General features: G+C 43.4%; 1 protein-coding gene across 1 annotated transcript in view; it reads left to right on the top strand.

The window, feature by feature from the left end:
* Nucleotides 1–411: 411 nt before the first annotated feature.
* TEAD1 (TEA domain transcription factor 1) overlaps nt 412–26,987 on the top strand; it is a 160,639-nt gene continuing 134,063 nt past the window's right edge. The window contains exon 1 of the mRNA XM_084254488.1: nt 412–587. Within this exon, the coding sequence (XP_084110614.1) occupies nt 427–587 (161 nt within the window). The 5' untranslated portion in view covers nt 412–426. The remainder of the gene's footprint in view (nt 588–26,987) is intronic.

Genomic DNA, 26,987 nt, shown 5'->3' on the forward strand with positions numbered 1-26,987 from the left:
TGAGCAAAGTGCTCCTGGTAGATAGGCACTTAGTAAATGTTTTTGCATGATTCACTGTGAACTTGCAACTCAGAGCGAGCACCGTACTCAGATGAAAATTTTCTCTCATCTGCGAAGATTATCCAGCTTCTGCCTGCCCTTGTGTTTCTGTATGGGTGCCGAACCTGGTACATCAAGAACAAAAGCCTCTTGGATCTCAAAATGCTGTATTTTCTGCTAGGAGTTATTCTCCGAGCAAAACTGGTGATTGAAGAAGGTGCCGTGGCACTAGCCACAGCGTCTGCAGGTGGTTACCGCATCCTTATTCCTCTTTTATTTCTCTCTTAGGTTTATTTTCTTGAAAAGACTCCAGGCTTCGGCTTGGAAAACCCAACCGCCAAAATTGAGCCCAGCAGCTGGAGCGGCAGCGAGAGCCCTGCCGAAAATATGGAAAGGATGAGCGACTCTGCAGATAAGCCAATTGACAACGATGCAGAAGGGGTCTGGAGCCCGGACATCGAGCAGAGCTTTCAGGAAGCCTTGGCTATCTATCCACCATGTGGGAGGAGGAAAATCATCTTATCAGATGAAGGCAAGATGTATGGTAAGTGGTCTGGAATGCTCCTTTGAAACACTGTATCTGCTTCGGTAGTCCAGGCTCAGTGGTAGCTAGTCTTTTTCTGAGATCTATTCAGGTATTGGTTTGAATGATCTCTGTAGAACTTCGGTGCCCATCCTGGGGACTAAATCTCAGCTGAAGAGGAGAATCAATAAAGGACCACTGGGAAATCTTTCTCCGGGAGTTTCTCCTTCTACACACCAAATGCCATTATATCAAAAGCTGTCAACGTCCAGGTAGGAACATAGGTATTTGCACTGGCATATTTAGACACCAGTTGTGGTGACTCGCTATTCAGAATGCACACCCCATCTGAACGAAGTGCTTCCCCTACCTGGCTGGTGCCACGTGGAAGTGGGGGACCTGGTGCTGCCAGGTGTTGCCAGATCACTTGACTCTTTCCTTTTTTTCCTCTAAGAAGAGCTAGCAATCTAGATGTTTATATATAAAATCCCGCTTTTAAGAGCCAGTGATTTTTTTTTTTTTTTTTTTTTAAGCACAACCTTGTACCAGCCAGATAAAACATGCACATGGGCTGGATCAGACCTTTGAATCACCAATTTGCTGCTTTGTTGCCAGTTTTCAGCTGAATGGCCCGACAAGACATTAACCCTCTGCCTGGGCTCCTCTCACCAGTCTCTCCCATTAAGGAGATTCCCAGCAGTGTGGCACCTTCCAAGAGTGTCCACAGGGCAAGAGCGCTTAACCAGATGGTTTAGGAGGCCAAAGGCAGTAGTGTGCACCCACCCACCTGTCGGCCTGTGGGCGGAGTTTGGGTTTTCCCCTCTTCCACGAATGCTTCCAGCTGCAGACATGTACTTTTGGCTGCTTACCTTTTGGGAAGCAGATGGGCAGGTGGTTGCTTGTACATTCTGCTTGTCTAATTGGATACGTTGAGTTGACAGAGTTTGAGTCTAAAAGAGAAGCAAACAAATAGCCTAAACCCAAGGAGAACCAGCTCAGCCACCTACCTGAGGTTTCTAACTTACCACGAGAGTGATTTATTTCTAAATTATTGGAAAGCTTTTCCATAATGGGGTGTTGTACCTTTAACACTGGGCCTCCTCTATCAGGAGCTGTAGGCGGCTGCAGCTCAAAGTAGCACACCCTACTGAGGAGAGAGCAGATGGTAGTGCAGCTGCCACCAGCTGTGCCCCTGCCCCGCCCTCCTCCCTCCAACTTGCTTGATGTAATGGAAACAAGGAAAATTTTGCTTTCTGTAGCATTGGAGTCTCAGCCTACCAGTGTCACATACACGGGAGAGAGAGAGAACCCAAGCCTTCAGTGTGTGTTTTGTGCTTTCCAGCCATCTTTTGTGGCCAGAGAAGCTTCTTGGCATCTAGTGAAAGAGACTCGGTGAAATGGCTCAGCTGCTGCTATGGTTAGAAAGTTCCAGGGCCTCCCCTTTTCTCTGTGTGTATATCTTTCCTACCCTTCCTCAGCCTGGCTGCTTGCTTTCAGGGTCTTGTAGTCTTACCTAATAATGCAGCCTCCCTCTGGGAAAGGCAAAGGAGAGCACTGGTTTTTGAAGCCGAATTCATGAGCAGTGAAGGCAGCTTCAGGTCCTACTACCTTGCGCAACTTCCATTTATTCACAAAGAAATTGTTTCAATCTAGAATATTGGCTGAGGCTTGCATGTCCTGGTTGGGGATAACTGCTCCCTTTCGCTTCTCATGTGACATACTGGGGGAGTCACCCCTGTCTTCAAGAACAAACTTTCAGGACAGAGAGCATAATTCACAGCAGAAGTTCATTTTCCCTAGCTCCAAGTTTAATTTCTTTTTTGTTGATTTTATTTTTTAGGTTGTGCTCATGGTTGATTTAACCATTTTGCCTATAACTCCATGTAAAATAATATTTTGGAAAAGTAATTGTGTAGGAACTCTTGCTGGTAATGGGGTCTCAGAGGCAGCAGGCTACAAGAACAGACTGTGAGAAGCTTTGCATTTCAGGCATCTACCAACCGTGAACTTGAGTCCTGTCATCAGTCTGTGTCTCAGTTTTTTCCTCTGTTTGAAATGAAGATGAAGTATATGGTGTCCATGAGTGCTCTGGGCTTTTACATTTTATGGTGCTTCTGTGATCAGTCCCTATGCAGATGTGGAGCTCCTTGTGTGAGCCGGTCCTGCCTCCCAGGGTAACCAGTTCTCCATCTTCCTGAGAGCAGGCGTTCTTCTGGTATGGATCATTTTTGTCTTGAAGTCAGTGTTACTTTCACTGGCTGTGTTGGTGTCTACCTGCTTTAAACTCCTGAGTGGGCAGCACTTGGAAGCAGAATGGTGTATGAATTCCAATTGGAGGTGCAGGAAATGCATTTATGACAGTGGCCTTGAGGCCAGCTCCACCTCCAGGCAGCTGCCTGGGGAAAAAACATCCCCCTCAATTTCCTTTCTGTGGCCAACGTAGAGGAGCTTTGCTTTGACTGTTCCTTTGGAAGGGAAACGTGGCGGTTAGTTAGCAGGGCTACGGAAAATGGTGACTGGACCCCTTCTGAGGAACTGCCCCAGGTGCCCAGGAGCTGCCTGTGACCTGCTTGTGACTTTGAGGATGAGAGACAGTTGATTTGGGAGGCAGATCACATTGTAAGGCCCTGGCCACTCAGGGATTGAGTCATAAGAGCATGTGGGGTCAGAGCTACTGTTCTTGGCTTCTGGCCTGGTCCACCTCTTAGGACACAAACTAGACCAGGCATGGGGGTTCCTTAAGGTTCTAGAAGCATACTTATTCCTCTAAGGGCTTTTATTTTTTTTAAAGATTTATTTATTTATGCATGCAAGAGCTGGGATACAGGCCAGAGATGCGGGGGGGTGAGAAGATTTACCAGAGACAGAGTGAGGAACAGAACAGGCAGATTGACAGAAGTACACTGCTAAAGGGAGCAGCGGGCGAGTCAAAAGAGGTCTGCTGCACCACGTGTGTTGCTCCCTGGCTGGCTGGGGATTGAACTTGTGCTGCAGAGGCTGCGGATTGCTTTATAGTGCTGTGCTTAACCCCTTATGCCACCAGGGAGTCTCTGTTCCTCTAAGGATTTTGAAAATAAGACATTGAAAGCATTTCGGATGCCGTGGAATAAAATCAAAATAATTTAATGCCTTTTAGTGAAATACCAAGTGCCTTTTTTTTAACTTGAGGGGGTTATTTCCATACTCCTAAGCATTTGTAAAGTGCAGTGTGATGTCACTAATCCCAGGCCATTGGAGAAGCAAGGTCAAGTGCAGTGCTGATATTTTGGTAATGAAATTTCCTTGGCATTTGGGCAGATCTCACAGAGGGAGAATGGAAAACTCTCTTTATGATGAAATTTTGGTCATTAGAAGCAATGGCTTAATTCTCTCTCTGCTACCTGGGTCTTTGGGGAAGCTGAGACTTTATGGGACTGGTCTCCATGTGAACAGGTTACCTCTGCTTTGGGCACCCTACTATGAGTAGGCAATTGTTCTAAGGGGTAATTAGAAGAGGGGTGAGAACTCTTCGACTTTGTTCCTGAGAGCTTGCAAGCTCACACTCACTCCTTTCTGTTACTACTTTTTTTCTTAAAAAACATAGATGTATGCCTCTTTCTGGTAGATAGTTGAAGGAGTTGATAGTAGGAAAAGGAGGAGAGAAGTTCTTCATCCACAAACCTGTCTGGAACTGAATTTCATAGGAGCAGGTCATAGTTTGCAACAAGACAAGTTAGTGAGCCCTGGGAAGAGCTGGATGTGTTTCTGTTGCAACTGAAAATTCTAGTCTGGCAATATGGTCTGATATCTCCAGTAATCAAACCAGGGTTGGGACAAGAGCTAACATTCATTGACTGCTTGTTTTAGAGACAGAAGAGTGTAGCACTTAAAATTCTGGACTTTGGAATTGTTATGAATCCTAACCCTGCCACATCTAGATATCAGACTCTGGGCAGGCTGCTTTTCCTTTTTGTGCCTTTATTTCCTCAACTGCAAAAGGGACTTAAATAGATCCTACTTCACAAGATTGTAAGAATTAAATGAACTAATTGTGATCTGGGGTATAGTGTCTGGCATACAGTGAGAGATACATGAGTGTTTATGAGCTAAAAACAAAAACGTTCTTCCCAGCCATGTGTTGGGGTAAAGGCTTTCTATATAGTTTCCATGTAATGCTCATGAGCTTGTTTGAGGTAGGCAGGATGATCCCCATTTTGTAGAGGGATACAGTGGCTGGCATGTGATCAGTGTAAATGGTATAGCTGGAAGGTTTCAAATTCAGGTTTGTCTGACTCTAAAACTTAGGCTCAAAAACCTGTGATTTTTGTTACATTCTTGGTAGACCTCATTATATGTTAATTCGGCAGATCAGGTTTGAGTGCTGCCTGTCTTCCAGCAGCACGTGAGGGGTTGTCAGTGATGCAGCCATCAGCCAGGCTGACATGGTCCCTGCCCTCATGGAGCCATCACAAGTTCATTTGCAGGAAGCACTGACCTGGGGTCAGGGCTGCATGCCAGAGCTTTCTGGGAAGTCTGAGGCCCTTTGAAGATGGTCACCTTCCACTTAGCCTTTTGAAGCCTGTTCTTGGTCACTGATGTCCAGGGCATCTGGCCCAATGCTGGCAGGAAGATAGTTTCTCAAATAACAGAGCAGGGAGGACACGAGATCACAAGACTGGCCCTGAGGGTGGCCAGGAGGATGTCTGGAAGATTCTGGTGTCCTAGGATCCTACAGGCAGCCTGAGAGATCAGTTGTTTGCAATGACTTTCTCCTTTTGTGAGTAGTTATGTTCAGGGTCCTTGCTTAGCAAAGCACCAGGGAAGCCCCCACTTCTTGCTGGGATGCCAGGTCTATTGGTTAGTTCTAGAGAGTAGAGTCGTGAGGATGAGAGAAGGTGAGAAAGAAGGCATCTGAGCCACTACTACCTAGTTGCTGACCTGCATCCTGCGAGTTAGGGAAGCATAGGATCCTTAGCTTATTTCACAGAAGCAGAAGACAGAAGAGGGAGAGGAGACTTTTAGGGAGGTGGTGGCAGAGCAGACAAGGGGAGACAGAATGAGTGTGCATAAGCAGGCATGAGTATGGGTATGGAGACTATAACTTGTGGTCCCCAGGTGTCCTCTGAGCTAGAGAACTGGTCAGGGAAATGCAGGGTTGTTCTTTATAGGAAAGTCGACTATCACAATGTATCTTTGAGGACTAGGCCCTAAGTGACCTGATGTGTCTCCATGCCTTGGGAAAGTGACCCCTGGGGCCTGAACTGAACTTGGTGTTCCCAATTCTCCCATCCCATTTCTTCCTATTTGAACATGGTGTGGCGTCTTTGATTTCTTCTTTTGTCTGACCTGTGATTCAGGGTATTACTTTAAGTGAATTGACTAGAAATGTGAAGCACAAAGAGCTGCACCCTTAGAACACGCTAGAAGCTTCATTAAGCAGGGACCCCACCCTGTCTTGTGGGAGGCAGAGTGTGTCAATGATGTTTGTTGAATATACATGCATACATGAATTGGTTAAAACAAAGAGAGGTGGGTGAGTAATCCTCCAAGCTCAAGGGGCCTCTCTGCTAGAGGAACTGACTAGAAAGAAAGGGAAAGAAGGGGGGGGGAAGAAAAGAGAGAGACATTTGTATTGAATGGCCTTCTTAGACTGAGAAGAAACCCTGGCAAAATGCTCTGTTTGTTGGCAAGCGTTAGTTTCAAGAGGTAGGAAGGATTTCTGCCCAAATGGGGATAGTAGTAGAACAAGGGTTAATTCTGGAAACCTTGAACAGATGAGTCATGGGGGATTTTGAAATAGTTTGGTGAGAATACGAAGCGGGGCATCATCAGCATTTTGATTGGGAAGTTTAATGCAGGGGGAGCGGCCTACCATGGTTTATGCACAAGGTATGAACCCTTGTGCAATCTGGATAAAAAACAGATAATTAGGAGAGCTCTAGAATTGGTCATAAGGGGGAAAAACGAAAAGAATGTTAAATTATTACCCAGTTATGTTTTTCAACAGCTTTGCTGTGGCAATGAATGAACCCCGGGATTTATAAATCATTCATTGAGGGCCTACACTGTGCTTTGACTGTGACTGGAGATAGCAGATAAAAAATAAGTAAAATACTGACCTATTTGACCAGTTGCTATGTGCTGGGCTCTTTCCCAGCTCAGTTGGTATGTATTATTTATTCCTCATAACAACCCAGTCATATAGGTACTGTGATTATCCCCATTTTACAGTGAAGGAAGCTGAGGCCTCCAAGGTCAAGTTACTTGTTCAAAGTCACAGTAGAAAGTGGTAGAACTGACATTTGAAACCAACCAATACAACACAGTGTTACAGAAGAAAGTATATTCTGTACTAGAGATATACACAATTAAGTACTAGGTCAGTGCAAAGGGTGATCATTTATGATGGGGAATGTACATGTCTGTATCTGAGAAAGCAAGAGAGAGACAGACTTATCAGAGCAAATTCTGAATGGGGAAAGACCACTTAGTGTTTTTCTTTTTTAAAGACTTTGGATTGTAGATCCCTTTGAGAATCTGTAGAAAGTTGTGGATCTTCTTTCTAGAAAAATGCTTATTTGTGTATAGTTAGGGGATTGTTACTTATATTGGTGGGGCTTTCTGGAGCCCAGGTGCAGACTTGTTGCTGTGGGGAGGACAGGAAAGGCATTGAGGTTGAAAAGAACAGCACGACGAAGGTGCAGAGTCCCAAGAAGGCACAGCTCTGGTGCCCTTAGAATGAGGGTGTGTCCTGCAGGGTGGCACCTGAGGAGCCTGGAAATACGGGCTGGCCCCGTGTTATGGAGGCCGTGAGTGCCACGCTGTGGTGTCCGGTGCTCATTCCGAGGACGGAGAGAAGCCATTGCATTTTTTTTTTCTGGAAAGCAGCTGTGACTCAGCCTGTTTCACAAAGCCAGCTTGGAAGGTGTGAAGACGAGTTAGATGGCTGTTGCAGTAGTGCAATGGGGAGGAAGAGGCCTCAACCCCGGTACTGGCAGTGTTGGTGGAGGAGTTTCAGAGATAGAAGCAACAGGATCGGCTGGCTGGATGTGATTTGTGAAAGGGGAAGAGGAGGAGCTGAAGATGATTTGAGGTTTCATCTTCTGGGCAATGGGGAGGAGGGTGGTACTATTCAGTGAAATGGGCAGTACAGACAGGAGAAGCAGGTCTGTGGAGAAGAGAGGAATGAGGATCGCATAGGGTCATGTGCTTGAGGTGCTGGGTGGCCATCCAGAGGAGCATGGCCCACAGGGAGCTGCATATGTGTGGGTAGAGCTCTGTATTCAAGAAGTGCTCCCTAAAGCTGTGAGAGTGGGCGATAATGGCCTGCGAAGCACAGACTCAGTTTGTCAAGGGGAAAACTGGCATGGATTTTAAGTGGAAAGTTTGGAGCAGAAGAAAAATAGGTTGTCTTTTTAAGAAAAAGGGAGACACATCAATGGTTCCCAAGTTTGGACCATCTAAAAACACTTGAGAAGCTTAAGAAACGATGACAGAACACAAACTTACTGAAACCAATATAATCAAAATATCTGACCATATTGCCTGGGGATCTATAGATTTAAAACCTGCCTGAGTAGTTTGGGTGATTAGCCAGGGGAGAGAGCCATTGATCTATGGTCCAAGCCTGGATCCAGGACTACTGGACCCCATTTTTAGAATTGCTAGAAGAAACCAATGAGCGGAGAATGAAACCAACATTTGAAGCGAGCCTTAAAAGGTTTGGATGCAGGAAATGAACTGCTCCTCCTCTGTGCCGAGCAAGGGAACATTCCCATCACCCAGTCCTGGGAGAGGTTTCGTCGCACCAGAAGGGCATCATGAGACAGTATCTTAAAGGGCATAAAAGTTATTTTTAGGGCAGGGGAGAGATTTGGCCATTGGTTAGTAGGGGAGGGAAATTTATGAATTGAGGATAAGCTCATAAAATTGAGCAGATATTTGTCAGACACTTTCAAGGGACTGGGGCTTCTTTTACTGAGGTGCATAAGGAAAGATCAGATGACCTGGCAGCAGGTGGGTCTGAGGACTGTTCTCAGTAGGCCCAGTGGGCTGAGTTGGGCTGTGGGCTTTTGAAAAAGAGCTCAATCTGGGTAGAGCTATTATGGAGGAATGGATGTGAATGAACAGAGATGAATAAAAGAATCTCTGGGCACTGGGCGGATGACCTGGAGACTCTTATTCAGTTTTTCATTATAAGTTTAATTTTAATTAAAATAAATACATATTAGTAAATTAAAATTTTATTAAAACATGAAGCTTTACAGGCAACTATAAGAAATAATACAGAGACCCCTTGCATACTTTGCCTATTCCCACCTCACTCTATTCCCCTTCCCTGTGGTTCCATTTTGCAAAAAATGTCAATGCTCTGTCACAGCCGGGATATTGATGTTGAAACTGATAGTACTCAGATCTCCCTGTGCCACTGCACTCTGTGAATATTAAGTTGTGGAGGGCGTCATGACCTGTGCAGGCTGCGTATCCACTGCCAAGTGAGGCTACAGCAGAGCCCTGACCCCACAGCATCCCTGGTGCCACCCCTTGGTAGCCTTACCCAACTCTATCCCGAACTCCCGACAACCGTTCATCCATCTGTTTCTAAAATTTTGTCATTTAAAGATTGCCTATGATGGGGTCACATCATGTATAACCTTTGAGGGTTGAGTTTTTCCCACTTAGCCTGGTCCACTTGAGAGCCACCTAAGGTACGTGCTGATGGTTTGTTCCTTTCTGTTGGCGAGGCCTCGCCAGCCACCCGTGTGTATGGACCACAGTGCCCCTGTCCCGGGCAGCCCGGCCCATGCTAGTTGTTGGCAATTACAGATCAACCTGCTCTGACATCGACACAGGATATTGTGCGAGCATAAGTTTTTACTTCTGCAAGAGACATGCTCTGGCGTATCAACTCTGGATCAAGGTAGTTGTACCTTTAGTATAGTCTGGCTTTAGCTTTAAACTGCTCAGCTGGGTTCAGAGCCGTTCTACCTTTTTACAGTCTCACCTGCTGTCTAAGTTCTCTGCCCCCTCGCCAGCATTTCGTGTGGTGACTGTCGTTTTAAACACTCTGATCGACGTGCAGCCATATCGCACGTGGTTTTAATTTGTATTTCCTTAATGACTAATGATGTTGAACATCTTTTCACGTACTTATTTGCCATCTGTATATTCTCTTCGATGAAATGTTTGTTCATGTCTTTTGTCCATTTTCTAATTGGATTAATTATACTTTCGCTGTTGTATTTTGGGAGTTCTTTTATATATGTGTGTGTCTTTTACCAGATTTGTTGCTCACACTTACTTTTTCCTTATCTACAGCTTATGACTTCTTCCTCATATGAGATCTCATATAGTAAAAGTTTTTATTATTTTTCCTCTTTGTGGGTTTTATCTTGGGTGTCAAGTTTAACAAATCACTGCCTATGCCTAAACACTGAAGATTTTTCTCCTATGTTTTGTTCTAAAATAATTGTAGTTTGTTTTATATTTACATTTGTTTAACAGATGATCCTTTTTTGAATTTTTTTTTTTTTTATAAAAGATGGAGAATGTTACTTTCTGGGAGGCCTAATGGTGTCATGATGTGATTTTTTTCTCCTACCTGAGGCTTTCTGGATTTATTCAGTATTTTGGTGGTTGTCAAGGCTTGGGACCCAAGGTCCCAAGTGCTCGTGAGCACCTGGCTGCCCAGCTCAGTTGGGGGAAGGGACAAGGTGAAGCTGGAGGGACTGCTGAGCCATGATATCTGCTGTCAGAGGCTTCCTGAGTTAGGCAGGGTGACAGGACGGGAGGTGGTCACGTATGGGAGAAAGCAGCACCCAGCTTAGAGGTGGAAAGATTTCAAGTGGTGAGTTTCGAGGTATCACCATAAATGTGGTCATCTGATATGAAAGTCGTTGATGGTTACTGGAGACCAGGAAGTAAAGTATTGGGAGGCTCATCAACATTAGGTTGATTAAGCACTTGGATGTTGAAGTCCATAGTGGTGAAGTGTAAATTTATAAATAAACTTATTAGAGTGTCCAGGGATGGGGATAATTTCTTTGAGGAGGACATGCCCTCATGGATGTGAATGGAAAGAGCCTGGAAAGTGCATGATCTGGACCCAGTGAAAAGGTGGTGGTGGTGCAGCAATGGATGGAAGTAATGTGCTGACATGTCCTGCTTCTTCCAGAATTCTTTGCTGGCCCAGAGCTGTCCCTGTTTGCTGTGTGTCTTAGGCAGTCATATATGTTCTTTGTGCCTTGTTGCCCTCATCCGTAAAATGGGGCAAATAAGTCAATATATTTCTTTCACTTCTCAGCAGTGTTGAAAGAAAGTGCAATTATGTAGGAAAAAGTGCTTTAAAGTAAATTCTAAATTAATGCTTTTTTGAGGCTAAACCCAGTCAGGACCTGCTGCAAAGGGAGGCAAGAATGTTTTGGAGCAGTCATATCAGGATTAGGTATAGATAACAGGGTGTTTGATTAAGGGAGGTATTGAGCGGAGCTTCCCTGACCCCTTTGTTAAGTATTTCTGCAAAGATGGAGTTGGAGAAAGGAGACCCATGATTAACATGTCTGAATCAGACACAGAAGATCCCATGTCTGGAGGGGACTGGTGGGTCCTGTGGGCCTGGAGAGGCTGGGCAGGCCCCAGAGCAGTGGCTGCCCAAGGGCAGGAGGGAGTGGATGGATGTTTGTGTTCTTAGCAGCACAGCTCTGGGGTCCAGCATGGTCTCTCTGTTCTTCCCCTGCTGACTTCCACTTCTGGAGCTTCAGTTCATCATTTCACTGTAATGGTGGCTTTCCATTTCACTTGAGAGTGAGTCTCTGATTTTTTATAGCCATTGTTATTTATTTGTGTCACATTCCATTCAGAGGAAGTGTTTAAAGTGACTGTTTTGCAAGTTATCATTACTATTATCATCTTGCTCTGTGGATCTCTTTAGTAAAGCTGCTATTTTAGAGAATATTCTAACTCAGTAAATTTAAATATATTAACTTGTTGCATGATTAGGATTCTATATGAAAATCAAAGGAACTTTCAGTTGGCTGTCACAGGGTGGCGGAGTGATAGGAGACACTGCTTTTTTTGTATATGTTTCTGTATTAATGGAGGTTTTCTTTTTATACTGAACATATGTTACTTTTAGAGTTGGAGGAAAAAGTAATTATATTATTCATTCTTTCTCTGAATCTTAATAAGGAATACTCGTTAAAGAAAAATGTGCCAGATAACAAGAATTAGAAGCCTATGTCGTCCAGTTCCATGTTGGTGTGGTTTTCCCCTGGGGCTCAATCTGGGGTGGGGAGAGGCTGCTGCAAGGTCGTGGTGGGCAGGAGGGTGGCAGGAGCTAGTGCCAGTGAGCTCTCCCTTCCACGTGGGGGTAGCCAGGCCACCAAACTTAGGGGACAGGTGGTCAGAGAGTGGTAGCAGTGGGGCCAGGAAGCAGGACAGGGTGTTCTTATTATAGCTCTTGGGACATCAGTTTGGGAGTTCAACAGGTGCCCTGGCCAGTTGGCTCTGCCAGTCAGCTGTTCAGAGCAACAGTGGCGTTATTCAGACATACATGTATTATGGCAAAATGGTGGTGGGAGAGGGAGAGAGGGAAATGTTCAAATTCATTCTTCCGGTATCCATATACTCATAGCTCACATGTTCACACACCAGAATGAACAGGAATTAACGCATCACATCTCTGCCGAGCCAGTATTTATCATTTAACCTTGTGCTTGAGTGTGGGCAGGCTATCCCTGGAGGTTGGGAGCCTCTTTTCTAAAGATGTTGGTGGCTTTTTTTAATGACCATATCACTCTTTATAACACATTCCTAGCAGGCAATCTTGTGCTTGTATTATCTTTGGATTGAGGTAGTAGAGGTGGGTGGCTTTTAGAATATAAAATACTCTGGGGACTGTGTAGTGTATTACAAGTTCTCATTTGATTATAATCATTTGATTTAATCATAGGTATGTTTCATTTGCTTGATATTTACCTGCTATGCATGCTCTGTTGATTATTCCATCAGCCCATCTTCCCTTCTTGTAAATGCTTCAGTTCCAGGTAAATAATAAAATCAAAATGTTTTTCAAAACCTATATGGATATTATTTCTTTAAAGCCTCTTCATGCAGCTGTATACGCCCCTCTCCTTTTTATCCACTTTAGAACACAGTCTGAAAGGTGTGACAATGGAGCCTCCTGCCCAGGGCATCAATTTATTTAAAACAATTTTTTTTAGCATTGCTTTTTTTTTTTTTTTTGCCCCCCACAGGCAGCGAAATTGGTCTTTAGCTGAAAATCTCTATAGACATTGTTCCTTTTGTGTTTTAAAGTCTGAGGAACTTTTCAGCTACCTTGAAAAAGAATGCTCCAGGGGAATATAATTGATCACCCCAAAGCTTTGCAGCATCAGGGTAATGCTTAGCATATGTTCACAGCTGAGGTTTTTTTTTCCTCCCCAGCAATTTGCAAATATCCCAATTACTCACCCTGTGCCTGCCTTCTTCCCCAGGTCTGCCTCTGTGCTCTGTGACTTCTTGCTTGCTATCACATTGACACCGGGCTTTGGTAACTGTCTCTTAGATGAATGTTTCTATTACAAACACAGTAGCTTCCGTGACAGCTTAGAAGAGATTGTTGTTTATGACTGCTTTTATTGAGAGAGGTTTGGCGCACGTTAATGTCCTGATAAAGACATTTGTACCTATAAAGTAGCCACAGCCTTAAACATATTTGATTGTGAATAAGGTACCAGCGCTGATGACATGCCAGATGTGAGGTATCGGATTGCATGTTTATTCAACTGTTACTGCAGTCTCTGTACTCGGATGTGCCTTTGTATTTGCCGTCTCACAGCAACACACAGAATGCAGTGGTGATCTGATCCTGATTATGGAAGATGCTATTTGGGTTACTTGGCTCGTAAACCGTGAGTATTAGGAAGCATTCTCCCAGTCCCATGTGTCCTGAGACAGCAACCATGAACAGTTGTTAGGTGAAGGGAGTTGCCAGGTGTGATGACCACATGCATTGGGATGGGGGTCTTTGAGATGGCCAAATCTTTGTGAGTCCTGGAGTGAACAGGGCAGGTGCTGTGACAGGGCTTCCAAATAATAATAATGAATTTTTATCCAGTGCTTGGCAGAGTATCAGGTATCTTCTAAACACTTCATATCAACTCAGTTAATCCTTGTTATGAATCTTATAAATAACTACTGTTATTATTCCATATTGCAGATGTGGAAGCCATCTGCGAAGCTGAGTGAAGTGTCCAGGTCACACTACTAGTAACTCCTAGAGTCAGAATATGACCCCCCAATCAGTTTGGCTTCAGCACCTGAACTCTTAGTCACTACTTTCAGTTGCCTTTGAGTTGTGACAGAACTGGAACCTAGGGTTCTCTGGACTTGGTGTCCTACGTTTTTGTGGAAGAGAGTTTTGGTTCCAAGTAAACAGCCAAAAAGGGAGAAATGACTTCCCTGGTTTCATCCTGTTTTCTGACTGTTAAACTCCTACTGGTCCTTCAAGACCCTGTGAAAAATACCTTTCTTCTCTAAAGCCTTCTTAATCTCCCTCTTGTGATTCCATAGCACTTTATTTAACGGTGTGTCAAAATGCTTTTCAGTTTCATTTTTCATATGTGTGTCTCTATCGCTATCCTGCCAGGGCAGGTGCTATGATTTCAGCTTGTCTCTCTTTCCAGCCCATTAGCACAGTGCCTGGCACATATTACATCCTCAAAAAATGTTTGAATAAGTGAAAGTTATTGGTAATAATTTCATCCTTTATTTTATTTTTTTAACTCACATTTACTTTTTAAAACTATTTTTTAAAGATTTATTTATGCATACAAGAACTGGGGTGTAGGCCAGAGGTGTGGGGGGTGAGAGGAGTCACCAGAGACAGAATGGGGAGCAGCTCAGGCAGATCTACTGAAATACACTGCTGAGGGGAGCACCATGCGAGGCAGGAGAGATCTGCTATGCCATGTGGGTTAGCTCCCTGGTTGGGGATCAAACTCATGCTGCAGCGGCTGTGGATAGCTTCATAGTGAAGAGACTTAACCCCTTGTGCCACCAGGGAGGCCCGTATTTTAATTTTTGCGTAGAAGAACTGGGGTGTAGGCCAGAGGTACAGGGGGTGAGAGGATTGATTCACCAAGATAGACTGGGGAGCAAAACAGGTGGATCTACTGAAATACACTGCTGAAGGGAGCAGCAGGTGAGACAGGGGAGGTCTGCTGTGCCATATGTGGATTAGCTTCCCTTCCAGAAACCAAACTCAGTGCTAGCAAATGTTGCTGCGATAGCACTAACATTTAATCCCTAGGCCACTAGGGAGGCCCATAATTCCATTCTTTATAAAAGATGTTTTCCCTCATATTCTTATTATTAGGTTTATAGAATTCTAATGAAATAATGAAGGCAACAGTAAGAATTTCATAGATAAGAAACTGAGGCATAGAGCCCAGGATGTTTTCCATTAAAATAGCTTATCTTGAGGGACCTCCTGGTGAAGCAGACCTTAGGCTAGAACAAACAGCCTTCCCTCCCATGCTTAAAAATTTTCATTATAATCATATTGAACCTGTGCCTGGGATGTTGTGAACAAGAGTAATTTATTTACAATTTTATGTCAGTATCACAATGATTCCGCCTAATTGGGACATTCAGTGGCTATAAAGGATTACTGAGCCCAATTTGGTTATTGTGGTAACTGAACCTCCTTCCACCCCTGATTGGATTTTTATAGCAGTAATACCTCTAGAAAACTGGCCTTTGACAATGACTGTGTTCCCCTAGTGCACACCTGACACAACATATGTGTAAGCTTATGTTATGTATGTATGTACACACAGTGTGCACATTACTCTTTTCAGGATGACTCTGGATTTGGTTTTAACTGTCTGAACATCACTTGCTCAACTGTTATCCTAAGATGACATTGTTGATCCTGAATGATTCACTTAAGTGGGCTAATAAACTCAGTAAGCTACCATTGTGGAGTTTAGATGGATGTGTAGTTATGGCAGGCTACCAGATCTTTGTAACCTGGTCACAAAATCTGGTTAGTATAGATTTAATCTGCTACTAGTCTGGTTAGTGGCTGATTTATATGGGACTCTTCAGGCAACACATAGGAGTAAGCTCATCATGGTAATTGGGGTGAGAGTGAGAGCTTCCTGGATTTAAATCTTGGCTCTTTCATGTAATTAGGTATGTAATCATGTATAAATTAATGTTTTTCAGCCTCTGTTGCTTCATCTTATAAATGGTACTAATAGTAGTACCCTTTTTACACCTTCTTATAGTGATTAAATGAGATAATTCATTAAAATGCTTTGTATGCCCTGAGAGTAGTAAACCCTCATAGCAAAATCAGACAAAGGTATCAGAAAAAAAGGCTATAGATTATAGATGATTATAATGATTATAGATCATTATAATGATTGTATATCATCATTATAGATTATGTAAAAGATATAAATGTTCTTAACAAAATACTAACAAACTGAATGCTGTAAATATGGGAAGGATTAAATACCATGACCACATGAGCACTTTACCCAGAATGCAAGGTTGGTTTAAAATCTGAAGGTGATTAATGCAATACATCATGCCACTAGGATAAACATAGAAGTCACACTATTATCTCAATAGAGGCAGAAAAATTATTTGACAAAATCCAGCACTTCTCTGTGATATCAACACTCAACAAACTAAGAATAGAAATGAGTTTCCTTACTTGGTAAAGGATATTTGTGAAAAACCTACAACTAACATACTTAATAGCAAACGATTGAGTGCTTCCTCCTTAAGATCAAGAATAAAAGAAAGATGCCTGCCATATTCCTTCTCTTCAACATTACAATGAAAGTTCTAGCCAGAACAAATAGTCTATAAATGAAACAAAAAGCATTTGAATTAGATAGGAAAACATAGGACATCTCTGTTGATCTTGTATACAATAGGAAAAAGCTATTAGGATTTCAGCAAGGTTATAGGACATAAGATCAACACATAAGTATCAATAACATTTTTATATATTAACAGTACACAATCTGAAGATGAAATGCAGGAGCAATTCCATTTACAATAGCATCAAAAAAAATGACTCTCAAAGCTACAGAATGTTATTAAAAGAAAAAATTTAAAAGCCCAAAATATATTGGAAGACATTCTGTGTTCATGGATTGGAAGATTTAATATTGTTAAGATGGCAAAAATCCATAGATCTATGGATTCAAAAGTTTGTAGAAACTGAAAAGGTGATCCTAAAATTCAGGAAATTCAGGGGACCTAAAATAGTTAAAGCAGTTTTGGAAAAGCACAAGATTGAAGGACTCATATTTACATAACTACTAAATGATAGCCTGAATCTTGACAGTGTGGTCCTTGTGTAAGGTTAAACATGTACATTAATGGAATAGAATTGAGAGTCCAAAAATAAACCTTTACATTTACCGTTAATAGATTTTCAACATATGTGCCAAGGCAATTCAAAGCAAGAAGTGATAGTTTTTTCAATAAATTGTCCTAGGACTATTGGATATCCACATGTAAAGGATAAGTAGAACTCCTTTCTCATATCCTACTCTATAATTACTAAAAATAGATTACAGATATAATTGAGAACTAATTCTATAAAACTCTAGAAGAAAATAGAACAATAAGTGTGACTTTGGGTTAAACCAAGTCTTATTGGATATGACTCCCAAAGCATAAGTAATAAAAGTAAAAATAAATTGCCATTTGATCAAAATTGCAAACTTTCATGCTTCAAGGGAAACCATTAGGAACATAAAAAGCCCAGAGAATAGGAGAAGAAAGTTTCAAGTCATAAATCCAGTAAGGGAATGGTATCTATAATATATAAAGAACTCTTACAAATGTATTACAAAGGCAGATAATCCAATTGAAATCTGTGCAGAGGATCTGAATAAACATCCTTCAAATAAGATATTCAAGTGGCCAGTAAACACATACAAAGATGCTCAGTGCCATTCCGCATCAGGGAAATGTAGATTAAAATCACAATGAAGATACCCTTCATAACCACTAGGATGACTGCAGTCTAGAGACTGCAGAGTATTATGTTTTCCAGGATGTGTTGAAATGGGAACCCTTATACATTACTGGCGGGACTATAAAATGACACAGCCACGCTGGGAAACAACCTAGCACTTCCTCAAAATGTTTCACATAGAATCATCCTAAGGCCCAGTAAATCTATTCATAGGTATAAAACTTAAATGAGCAGATGTTCCTATAAAAACTTGTACACAAATATCAATAGCCAAAAATTGGAAGAATCCCAAATGTCCTTTAGCTGATGACTGCATAAATAAAATGTGGCATATTCCTGCAGTGGATTATTACTTAGCAATAAACAGGAATGAAATACTAATGCATACCAAAATGTGAATGGCTCGTGAGAATATTATACTCAGTGAAAGAAAACAGTCACACGATGATACATTGTGTGATGATGTGGAGTAACCCAGGTCAATCTATAAGGGAAGGAAGTAGGTTAGTAGTTCCCTAGGAACTGAGGACTTGAAAGGAATTAGAGAGTAACTTCTAATGGGTATGGGATTTCTTTCTGGGATCATTAATATGTTCTAAAATTGTTTGGGGTGATATTTACAGAACTCAGTGACTGTACCAAAAATCATTGAATAATATATTTTAAATGGATGAATGATATGATATACAAATTCAGTCTCAAATGTTTTTTATAAAATATATATATGCTTAATAGCATACCTGGCCCATTGAAAGTGGTCAATAAATCTCAGGTCTCACTGCAGTCATAACCCCTCCTCTTTTATGGTAGTAAAGATAAAAGAGAGAAGAATGTTGGGAAAGTAGGTGAACATACCAGTTAAATCAGATACCAGGCAATAGAAGAAGTAGATGTCTCTGTGGCAGCTTTAGGCTAGAGGCCAAATGCTGATTTAGGAGAACTGATATAAAGGTGGAGTTCTATGGGGTAAGTGCATACAGCAGGCACCCTAAGACTGAATTGTGTAACCCTTAACATAAGGTTGAACTTGAGTCTCGGATCCAAATGTCACTGAACCAGATGTTTTTCACAGAAGAATAATCACCATTAGTGTGACAAAGGCCTGGGTTTCTGTGTCCAGGATTACTAAACCAGGTATGCGGGTTTCCTTTTCAAATCACTATTTAGCAGCAAAGGCCAGGGTTTTCATTCTGGTGCTTTTTTTCCTTGGCGATATCTGGGGAAATGCGCTTCCCATGGCCATTCCAAGGTGAGCCGCTTTGCTTTTTGCAGGATGCCTTTGGTCTGAGCATCTGAACCCCTCAGGAAGAGATGGCCAGAGTCTATGCTCACATTCTGGAAGGTAGCCCTGCTGACGCTTTGCACCAGCACTGTAGATGCCCATTGCTGGTTTACCTGTGGTTTCTCCTTTAGAATTTGGAAAGCATGTACCAACTAGGCAGAAGATTCTTTGCTAAGATGCAATTATTCGCTAATATATCTCACAGTATTTTTCCCAAACGTCTACCAGTGGGGGAAATTTGCCATTTCATGATTGGGGAAAGCAAAGTGAGCTGCTTGTGTAAGGTTGAAGCCATGCCATAGCTCCCAAGGTCCCAAGCTACTGAGTGGTGGATTCAAGATGCCAAATCCTCTCAGGTCTGTCTGCCTGCTGAGCTAGTTTGCTTGCTGTTAACTCTAGGCTGAGTTACCTCTCAGGGAGGGACAAAGTGGAGGAGGGAGAGGGTTGAAGGCAGAGGGGTATGAAAACACACGTTCTTAGAAACAATAGGGAGTTTGGTAGAGCGAGAGTGTGGAGTGCTGAGAAGGATGCATGGAGTGGAGTGGTTTCTAAACTGGGAAAGTTTAGGAGAGATTCTGGACTAAGGTGCCAGACTGTTGCATTTGAGCACTAAAGGCCAGCCTTTCCAGGGAGGTAGCACTTTTTAGGATTGTTTTTAGAACATTCAGCTAGTGATTAAGGAGAGTTATTCTGGAGACCTGATGACCCATGAGGAGGCTGAGGGCACTGCTGTCCTGGCAGGAGAGGCGGAGGATGAAGGCAGAGGCTAAGGGAGTGACGAGGAGGGGACAGCAGGGGCAAGTATTTTCAATCTGGTGCTTGGATCAGAAGGCTTGGTAGGACCTGGAGGTGGGGAGAAGGTGAGTGAGATTCATCTGCGTGGGTGACTGTGCCTTTATAGAGACATGGAAGGTGGTCAGTAAGGAAGAACGGGTTTATGGGGTAGAATTGGAGTCATGAGCTTGGGTTCTTTGCAGGATTTGGGGGCTCTCAGAGAAAGGGTAGAGAAGTGAGCAGACAACTGGAAATCCAGCATTCTGGATTGAGAACAGTTTGGAAAATAACATCTCGGTTTGGAATTGAGACCTTAGAAACAGATACATTGTCCAGGAGACTAAGAAAAGGCAATGAGGAGGGAAGGACAAAGGAGGTAGAGATGGGGAGCATTTAAATCAGACTCATTATTTCAAGCCCCATCTCAGGCTCTGTGAATCTCAGTACACCTTGCATGTGTACTGAGAGATATATATGCAGGACGTGTGGGCCTGCATGAGATATATATGCAGGACGTGTGGGCCTGCATGAAACTTCGCAAATGCTGGAGCAGGGAGCCTGAATGCTGTATTTCCACTGTACTGAGTTTGCTGAAGTATTGAAGTTTGTCTCTCAGCAGTGTGTTGAAGGAAGCGTGGATACTGTTCTCACTGTTCTTACTGGTAAACGGGGTGCTGAATGTTTTGGTGTGAATTATGCTGGAGCTCCAGAGGGTGAGCGAATGAGTCAGACCCCAATCCTTCCTTTTTCTCAAGCCAAATCTGCTCTGGGCCTAAAGTGTGACTTCCTTCCTCCCAGGCTGCCTGGGACTGTTGTTGAGCTCCTTTGGTAGTTTGAGTTGTGAGGCATCAACCCCTGTTGACTGCAGCTTGTGTGGCGGCGAAGTGCAGACTTGCCATGTGTGCCACAGACGAAGGGACAAGCTGCCTGCCTCAGCAGGCGAGACTAGTGAGGGGGAGCCTGGGAGGCCAGCCCCCTTTTATAAAGATTTATTTACTTATTTATGCATAGGAGAGATGGGGTATAGGCCAGAGGTGCATGGGGTGAGAAGATTCAGCAGAGACAGAGTGGGGAGCAAAACAAATGGATGTACTGAAATACATTGCTGAGGGGAACAGCAGGTGAGACAGGAGAGGTCTGCTGCACCTTGTGGGTTAGGTCCCTGGCTGGGATCCAGTCCAGGCATAGTGGTGATAGTGCTGAGACTTAACCCCTAGGCCACCAGGGAGGCCCAACCCCCCCCCCCCCCCTTTAAAACCTGCTTCAACTTGTTCTCTGGGGGCCAGCTTGGGGGTTGAGAAGACTGGAGGAAACCCAGAGGAGGTAGTTGTGACCTGTCAGAAGCAGGGCCTGCCTGCTCTCTGTGTCAGATCAAAGACTGACTTCAGTCATTTGACACCCTAATGCAAGGGTGTTTCTGAGGCAGGGCTGGGGCTCCTGGTGGCCTGTGCCTGGAAACTGTGGGGGACGTGTGGGCCTGCATGTACTCTGTGCAGGCCAGGGTGGGGGCGGGGGGAAGGACTAACACTTCTCCTGCTCTGTTAGATTTCAGAGCTGGAGGGAGCTGGAGATTTCAGTCCACTCTCCTCACTCTTCATGTTGGAAGCCGCTGCCACTGGTGCCCTATCCCCACTTCCAGTTCTGGGGGTGAGCTGTCCTAGCTTGGTCACGGCTGCTCCTGCATGGCTGTTCCCTTCTGTCCCACAGATCCTGGATTTCAGAGTACAGAGGTCAGTCCCAGTTTGGTGTATGTCTGGGGTGACCATATTATTTAATGTCCACTGTGAGAATAAAATGGAGTGGTGTTAGTAACATGAGGAAGACAGAAGTAAACTGGGACCTTCCCAAGCAAACCAGCATAGGTGATGTTCCTTCCTGTGCGTTCTCTTTCCATTCAATTCTTCTCTCCAGCCAGGTGTTCTCTCCCAGCCCAGGTGATACTCCCAGATCCTGTGACCCACAAGACTTTGGGTGTCAGAGACTTATAGCCTAGATCCTTCGAGATTTGGTCAACAGAATAGAAACTTTGGATCTTCCCTGTTGCAAGGCCCAGGAGATAGGAAACTTGGGAATGACATGGAGAGCATATATCTGAAAAGCCATGACTAGTCAGAACTTAGATCCAGGAACTTTGCTTTTCAGTGGATAGTGCAGGTATGTCATAATTTAATAACTTTTATTCCAAGCATTAAGTTGTTCCCAATCTTCTCTCTCATGTGATATAACCATGTAAATCACGAGAGAAGCACCTTGCTCCGAGATTGTGATTCTGAGTAGGGTTCAGCCACAGTCGGCTGACCTAGAGGTGGGACGGGAGCCCAGGCTCTGCACTGACATGAGTGTGAGGGCAACAGGGAAATCAGTGAGCTGTTCTTCTGTGTCTGTGGTTTCCACAGAGGAGGGTGGGAGTGAACGTGAGCCTCTGGGCTTCCCTGAGGCCAGACCTAGTGAGGATTTAGGAGAAGATATATTCCTTTCTGGTATTAAAAAGATGAGAACTCTACCTGGTAACACTCTCAGTCTGCACAGGCCTGGTTTTTCTGTCTGAAGCAGATGGTTTTTCTGTCTGTTTTTACCCAGATTGCCATGGGGCTTCAATGAAAAATATCTGAGGAGAGGAAATGACTTCTCACTTGGTCCTCAGACCTCTGCGTGGCCCAGCTCACCTGGATGACCCAGATTTGACCATCCTCTCACTGGAGTTGAGTAGGGATACCAGATTTAACAAATAAAGTAGAGAATGCCAGGCTAAATTTGAATTGGCTGATGAACAGAATAGTGATTTAGCCTACCCCTTGCCAGAGTTGCATTTTATATGACTACCTGAGCTAGTAGAACCTGGTCAGATGTTGCTTACCTCTGGAGCATGGTGTGACCATTCACAGTGCTACCTTCATTCACCGGAAATGTTTTGAGTGCCTGCTCTATGTCAGGTGCTGCTTTAGGCACTAGGACAGAGTTCCAGACCTCGCCGAGCTTACGTCTACTGGGAGTGATAGACAGTAAGGAAGATTAATAAGTATGTTAGGAAGTGAAAGTGATAAGGAGGAAAATAAGGCAGGGAAGGGGATAGGGAGGGAGCTGGAGAGAGTTTATACCCCAAAGAGGTGAGGGCTTGGGGAAATAGGCCAAGCAAATGTTTGGGGAGGAGCTTTCTAGGTAGAGGCTACCAATGGCAGCAGCTTCCGAAGACCTAGTGTCACCTAAGGTGTGTGAGGAGCCTTGAAGGGCCAGTGTGACTGGTTGGAATGAGATAGGAGGAGAGTGGAGGAGGTAAAACAGCAGGGTGGGGGTGTCACACCGGATTAGGTTTGAAAAGTGTCACTTGCTGTTGGAGGACTGACTGTGAGCCTGGGATCCACTTCTGCCCTGTCCTGGGGTAGCCTAGATGATTTGAGACTTACCTGGCATTTGGATAGAGGGGCATTGCTGCCTAGACTCAGTGGCATTTTATTGGATCTGTGACTTTTTTCTCCTAACTTACTTCCCTATTTGAGTGAAATGTTCCTACTAAAGCAAGGGAGGGACACATCACAATTTTCTGTTTTGATTTGTTTGTCCCCCACTAACCACTGCATGATACACCTAGCTTAAGAGATGATTCCTTATTGTTTCCTAATTCTTTCCTGGATATCCATGATTCCATGGATATCACTTATATGTTTGGAGCCTCAGAGCTTTCCGAACTGATAATTTAGTAAATAAAAGGATGACAGTTTTTCACTATTATAGGAGGAAGCTTTTTTTCTTTGGATTAATTCAACTGTTTGAGAGTTGTGAAGCTTGAAAGCATGTCTTTCCTTTTCAGTCTTTGGAAAGAAAAAAGCAGAGTGAGCTGGGTCTATAGTAGAGAACATTGTCTTACATGCATGCAGTAGTCTGATATTAAAATTAAAAAATAAAAAGCCAGCATATTTTATGCTTATAATTAAAGAGTCTAAAAATGAAGAAAGGTATGTGGTTTTTTGGTTTTTTTTTTTTTTGATAAAATAATTATGTTCTTTGGAGAAGAATGCTGAGGTTACAAAAATTTGACTTTTAAGTAAACAAGATTATTTTAAAATGTCAGCCAATTTTGATGGTGAGAGTCATAATTCTAAAAGGGGCGGCAAATATTTTCTGAATATCTTTGACAAGCCTGTTGACTTTAGGATGACATATTGGTAAATTAGCTTTGATGAGTAAAAATATTAATATTTTCACATGTGACCATAACATTTACTTGAGAAGATGCAAAAATGAAACACTTAAAAAATACAATGTAGAATGGAGAAATTTCAGATGAGAAAATGGGCTGTTTCACGAGAGTTGTGGGATTGTGTTGTGCCAGGTCTTGCGTTGGGCACCTAGAATACAGAATTCAGGGTGACCACTGTTAAAAAAAAATGCAATGTGTGCTAAAACACAGGTATGTGCATTGTGTAAATAAAAAGGAGGGCATTTTAGATTAAGTCTTTTTTGCCACTCATTTGATTTCTGAAGCAGGGATTACAACTCAGTGTAAACCACTTTTATGTAATCGAGACTCCATCCATGACAAATTGGGATTTTTTTTGCCATGTGAGGGTGGAATTACAATGTAGATGCACATTCCCTTTAGAGTTAGAAAGATCTCACATTACTTCCTGTAGCTATAGGACCTGGATTTCTCTAAACTTTAGCTTCTTCTCTGTACAATGGGGATAATGGAGTTAGCTTGTGGAGCGTTTGTGCCGATTCAGTGAGAGAGCTTGCTTGTTCTTAGTATGCTCTCAGTGAGTCGTGGTAATACCTTTTCATTGACATTGCTTTTATTATTTTCTGACTGACACTGTACAATTTATAGTAACGATTTCTAAGAATCCCTCCTTCACCCCCTAAACCCCCCTGCACCTCCAGTTTGAATTTGGGTGTGCAACTAGCTTCCTTAGAATGCCTTGAGAGAGCTGGGAGCAGACAGGGAGAAAGAGGCAGGCACCCAGAGTCCTGGTGAATGTGCTGTTACACTTGACATTGCCCTCCAGATGGCCATCCAACCAGGTGGATAATTAGCACCAACAGACGCAAGGCAAGGCGAGCTGAGGGTTACCCAGGCTGCTCTTGCTACATGGATATGCAGCGAGAAGAGCCTGCTTGGGTTGCACAGCGGGCCTCGACTGGGCCAGTGGAGGCACTGCCCTGAGGTTGGCCCAACCGAGTCTCAGCTGGTGCACAGACACTGCCACCCCCTACTCTGGCCCCTTGCCATCAAGCTCCGAGGAGCAGACTCGCCCCAGTGGGGAGGCTGCAGCCTCTGTCAGGCCAGGACTGTTTAAATCCACCACCCGGCTATTTAAATTCATCATCACTGTGACTTGCTTCCAGCCTAAGTAGTGGCAGTGTGTGTGCTACAGGTTTCAGCTTATTACCTCTGTGGGGGTCCTGTCCTGTGGCTGAATGTGGGAAGAGGCCAGCACTGTAGCCCCTGGCGCCAGACCCAACCCTCCAGGGGTAGTTACTGAGCTTGGGCCCAGTGTGGGGTCTGGCTGCCCTTACAGTACATACCCACTCAGCACCCCCCTCCACCCCTACCTTTCTCTTCACAGAGCCAGAGCCTGGGAGTTTTTTGTCTCCCTGCATGAGGTGTCTGTGATGCTCGGACTTGGACCTGAAGCAGGTGTAGACTCTGCTATCCAGGTTAAGTGACCTTGGGCTAGTAGGTTTTTCTTTTGGGTTTTGTTTCCTCTGTAATAGGTGGTGAAAATTTTCAGAACTGTTAATGTCTTCATCCCCATGTCCTTTAAATAGAATAGGTGCTCAGGCAGTGACAGCTTTAGTTCGTAAAATTGGGACAATGTTGCCTTTATTCCTGAAATACGTTGAGGAGGAAAGACAGTTTGTATAATTATATTACAAGGATGAGGGCACCCTTGCATTCCCCAAATTCTGCCTTTTCTATATCCCCAAAACAAGGAATCTCAGCACTAAGAACTTAAAAGAGGCCACTTGTATTCCTTCATTTGCTGATTCAAACTTTTACTCACTTTGCCAAAAGCTCTTAATAGACATTTCTGCAGAGAAGGTATATAAATAGCCAGAAAGACTAAGAAAAGATGTTTATCATCATTAGCTATTAAGGAAATGCAAGTTGAAACTATAAAGAGACACCACTTCACACCTGATGGCGTGACTGCAGTCAAAAGGACAAACATTAACAGGTGTTGGGGAGGCTGGGGACAACTGGAACCCTCACTTGCTTGCTTGTGGGAGTATAAAAATAGTGTAGCCTCATTGGAAAAATAGTCTGCAGTTCCTCAAAAGGTTAAATATACAGTAAGTATACAGTAATTCCACTCCCAGGTACCTACATAAGAGGAATGAAAACATGCCCACACAAAGACTTATATGCAAATATATATAGCAGCTTTATTCTTACAAGTGGCATGTAAATGCTCTGGCGTCTGCTAAGGACTGGGGTTTCCTGAAGAGGAGACTTTCCAGGGATGAGCCTTTTCCTCTTGGGTTTGTCTTGTAGAACTCATGCTTAGGAAATGCCTGTCTTTGACGTCTGTCATTTATAACTTTCAGAGAACAACCTAAGTTTGGTCTGTCTTTTAAGAATACAGATTTGAGGAGTGTCTTGTAGGCTTCTGCAGAAACCCTTATCAACCGAAGGTACCTGGTATCTCCCAGACCTTGGTCTCCTGCATTCCTTGCAGCCAGCATGGGAGGACTCTTGTTATAGTGTGAGTTGTCTCAATACTTGAGGCTTTTGAAGATGGATTCTGGATCAAGTAGAAGATTCTGGCAGGAATTAGGATATCTCTGGAAGGTACTGATAAGAGCCTTGTCAGTTTCAGGAGTGGGCCGGTCTTCCTTATAGAGGTTTCTGTGGCTGAGATACCTGATCAGCAGGCTTTTTCCCTGGCGTGGACCGCTGATGGGCTGCTGGCCGGTGGGTGTGGGAGTCGGTGGAACATTTTAGATGTGTCTGCAACATTTAGGAACCATTGAGTATCAATCAGCCTTGAGGAGTGGACCTCTTGATTGAGATCTGGGGCCAATTTAAGCCAGTTCCCTAAGCAATTATTTTCTTGCCATTTGAGATATAAATTCATCTTATAATAAATCTATAATGGAGTGGGGGGAAAATATTTCCCTAATAAGTGGCAGAACAAAGCTAAATGACCATAGGGAGAAAATAAAAGGTATAAGGCAAGTGGCCTTATTTCTTTATAGAACATATGTGAAATGTTTATTTTACACAAAACAAGTTAAATTAAACCTGCATGAACCACAGTGTGTAATTATAGAAACCTATAGATACAAGAATACTTTAATGGAAAAATTGAGCAAAATGCTAAATAATTTTTGAAGGAAATGTAAATATATAATAAACATGTAATTATTTAAGTTCACCTATA

Source organism: Talpa europaea (genome assembly GCF_964194135.1).
Source record: "Talpa europaea genome assembly, chromosome: 1".
NCBI classification, from domain to species: domain Eukaryota; kingdom Metazoa; phylum Chordata; class Mammalia; order Eulipotyphla; family Talpidae; genus Talpa; species Talpa europaea.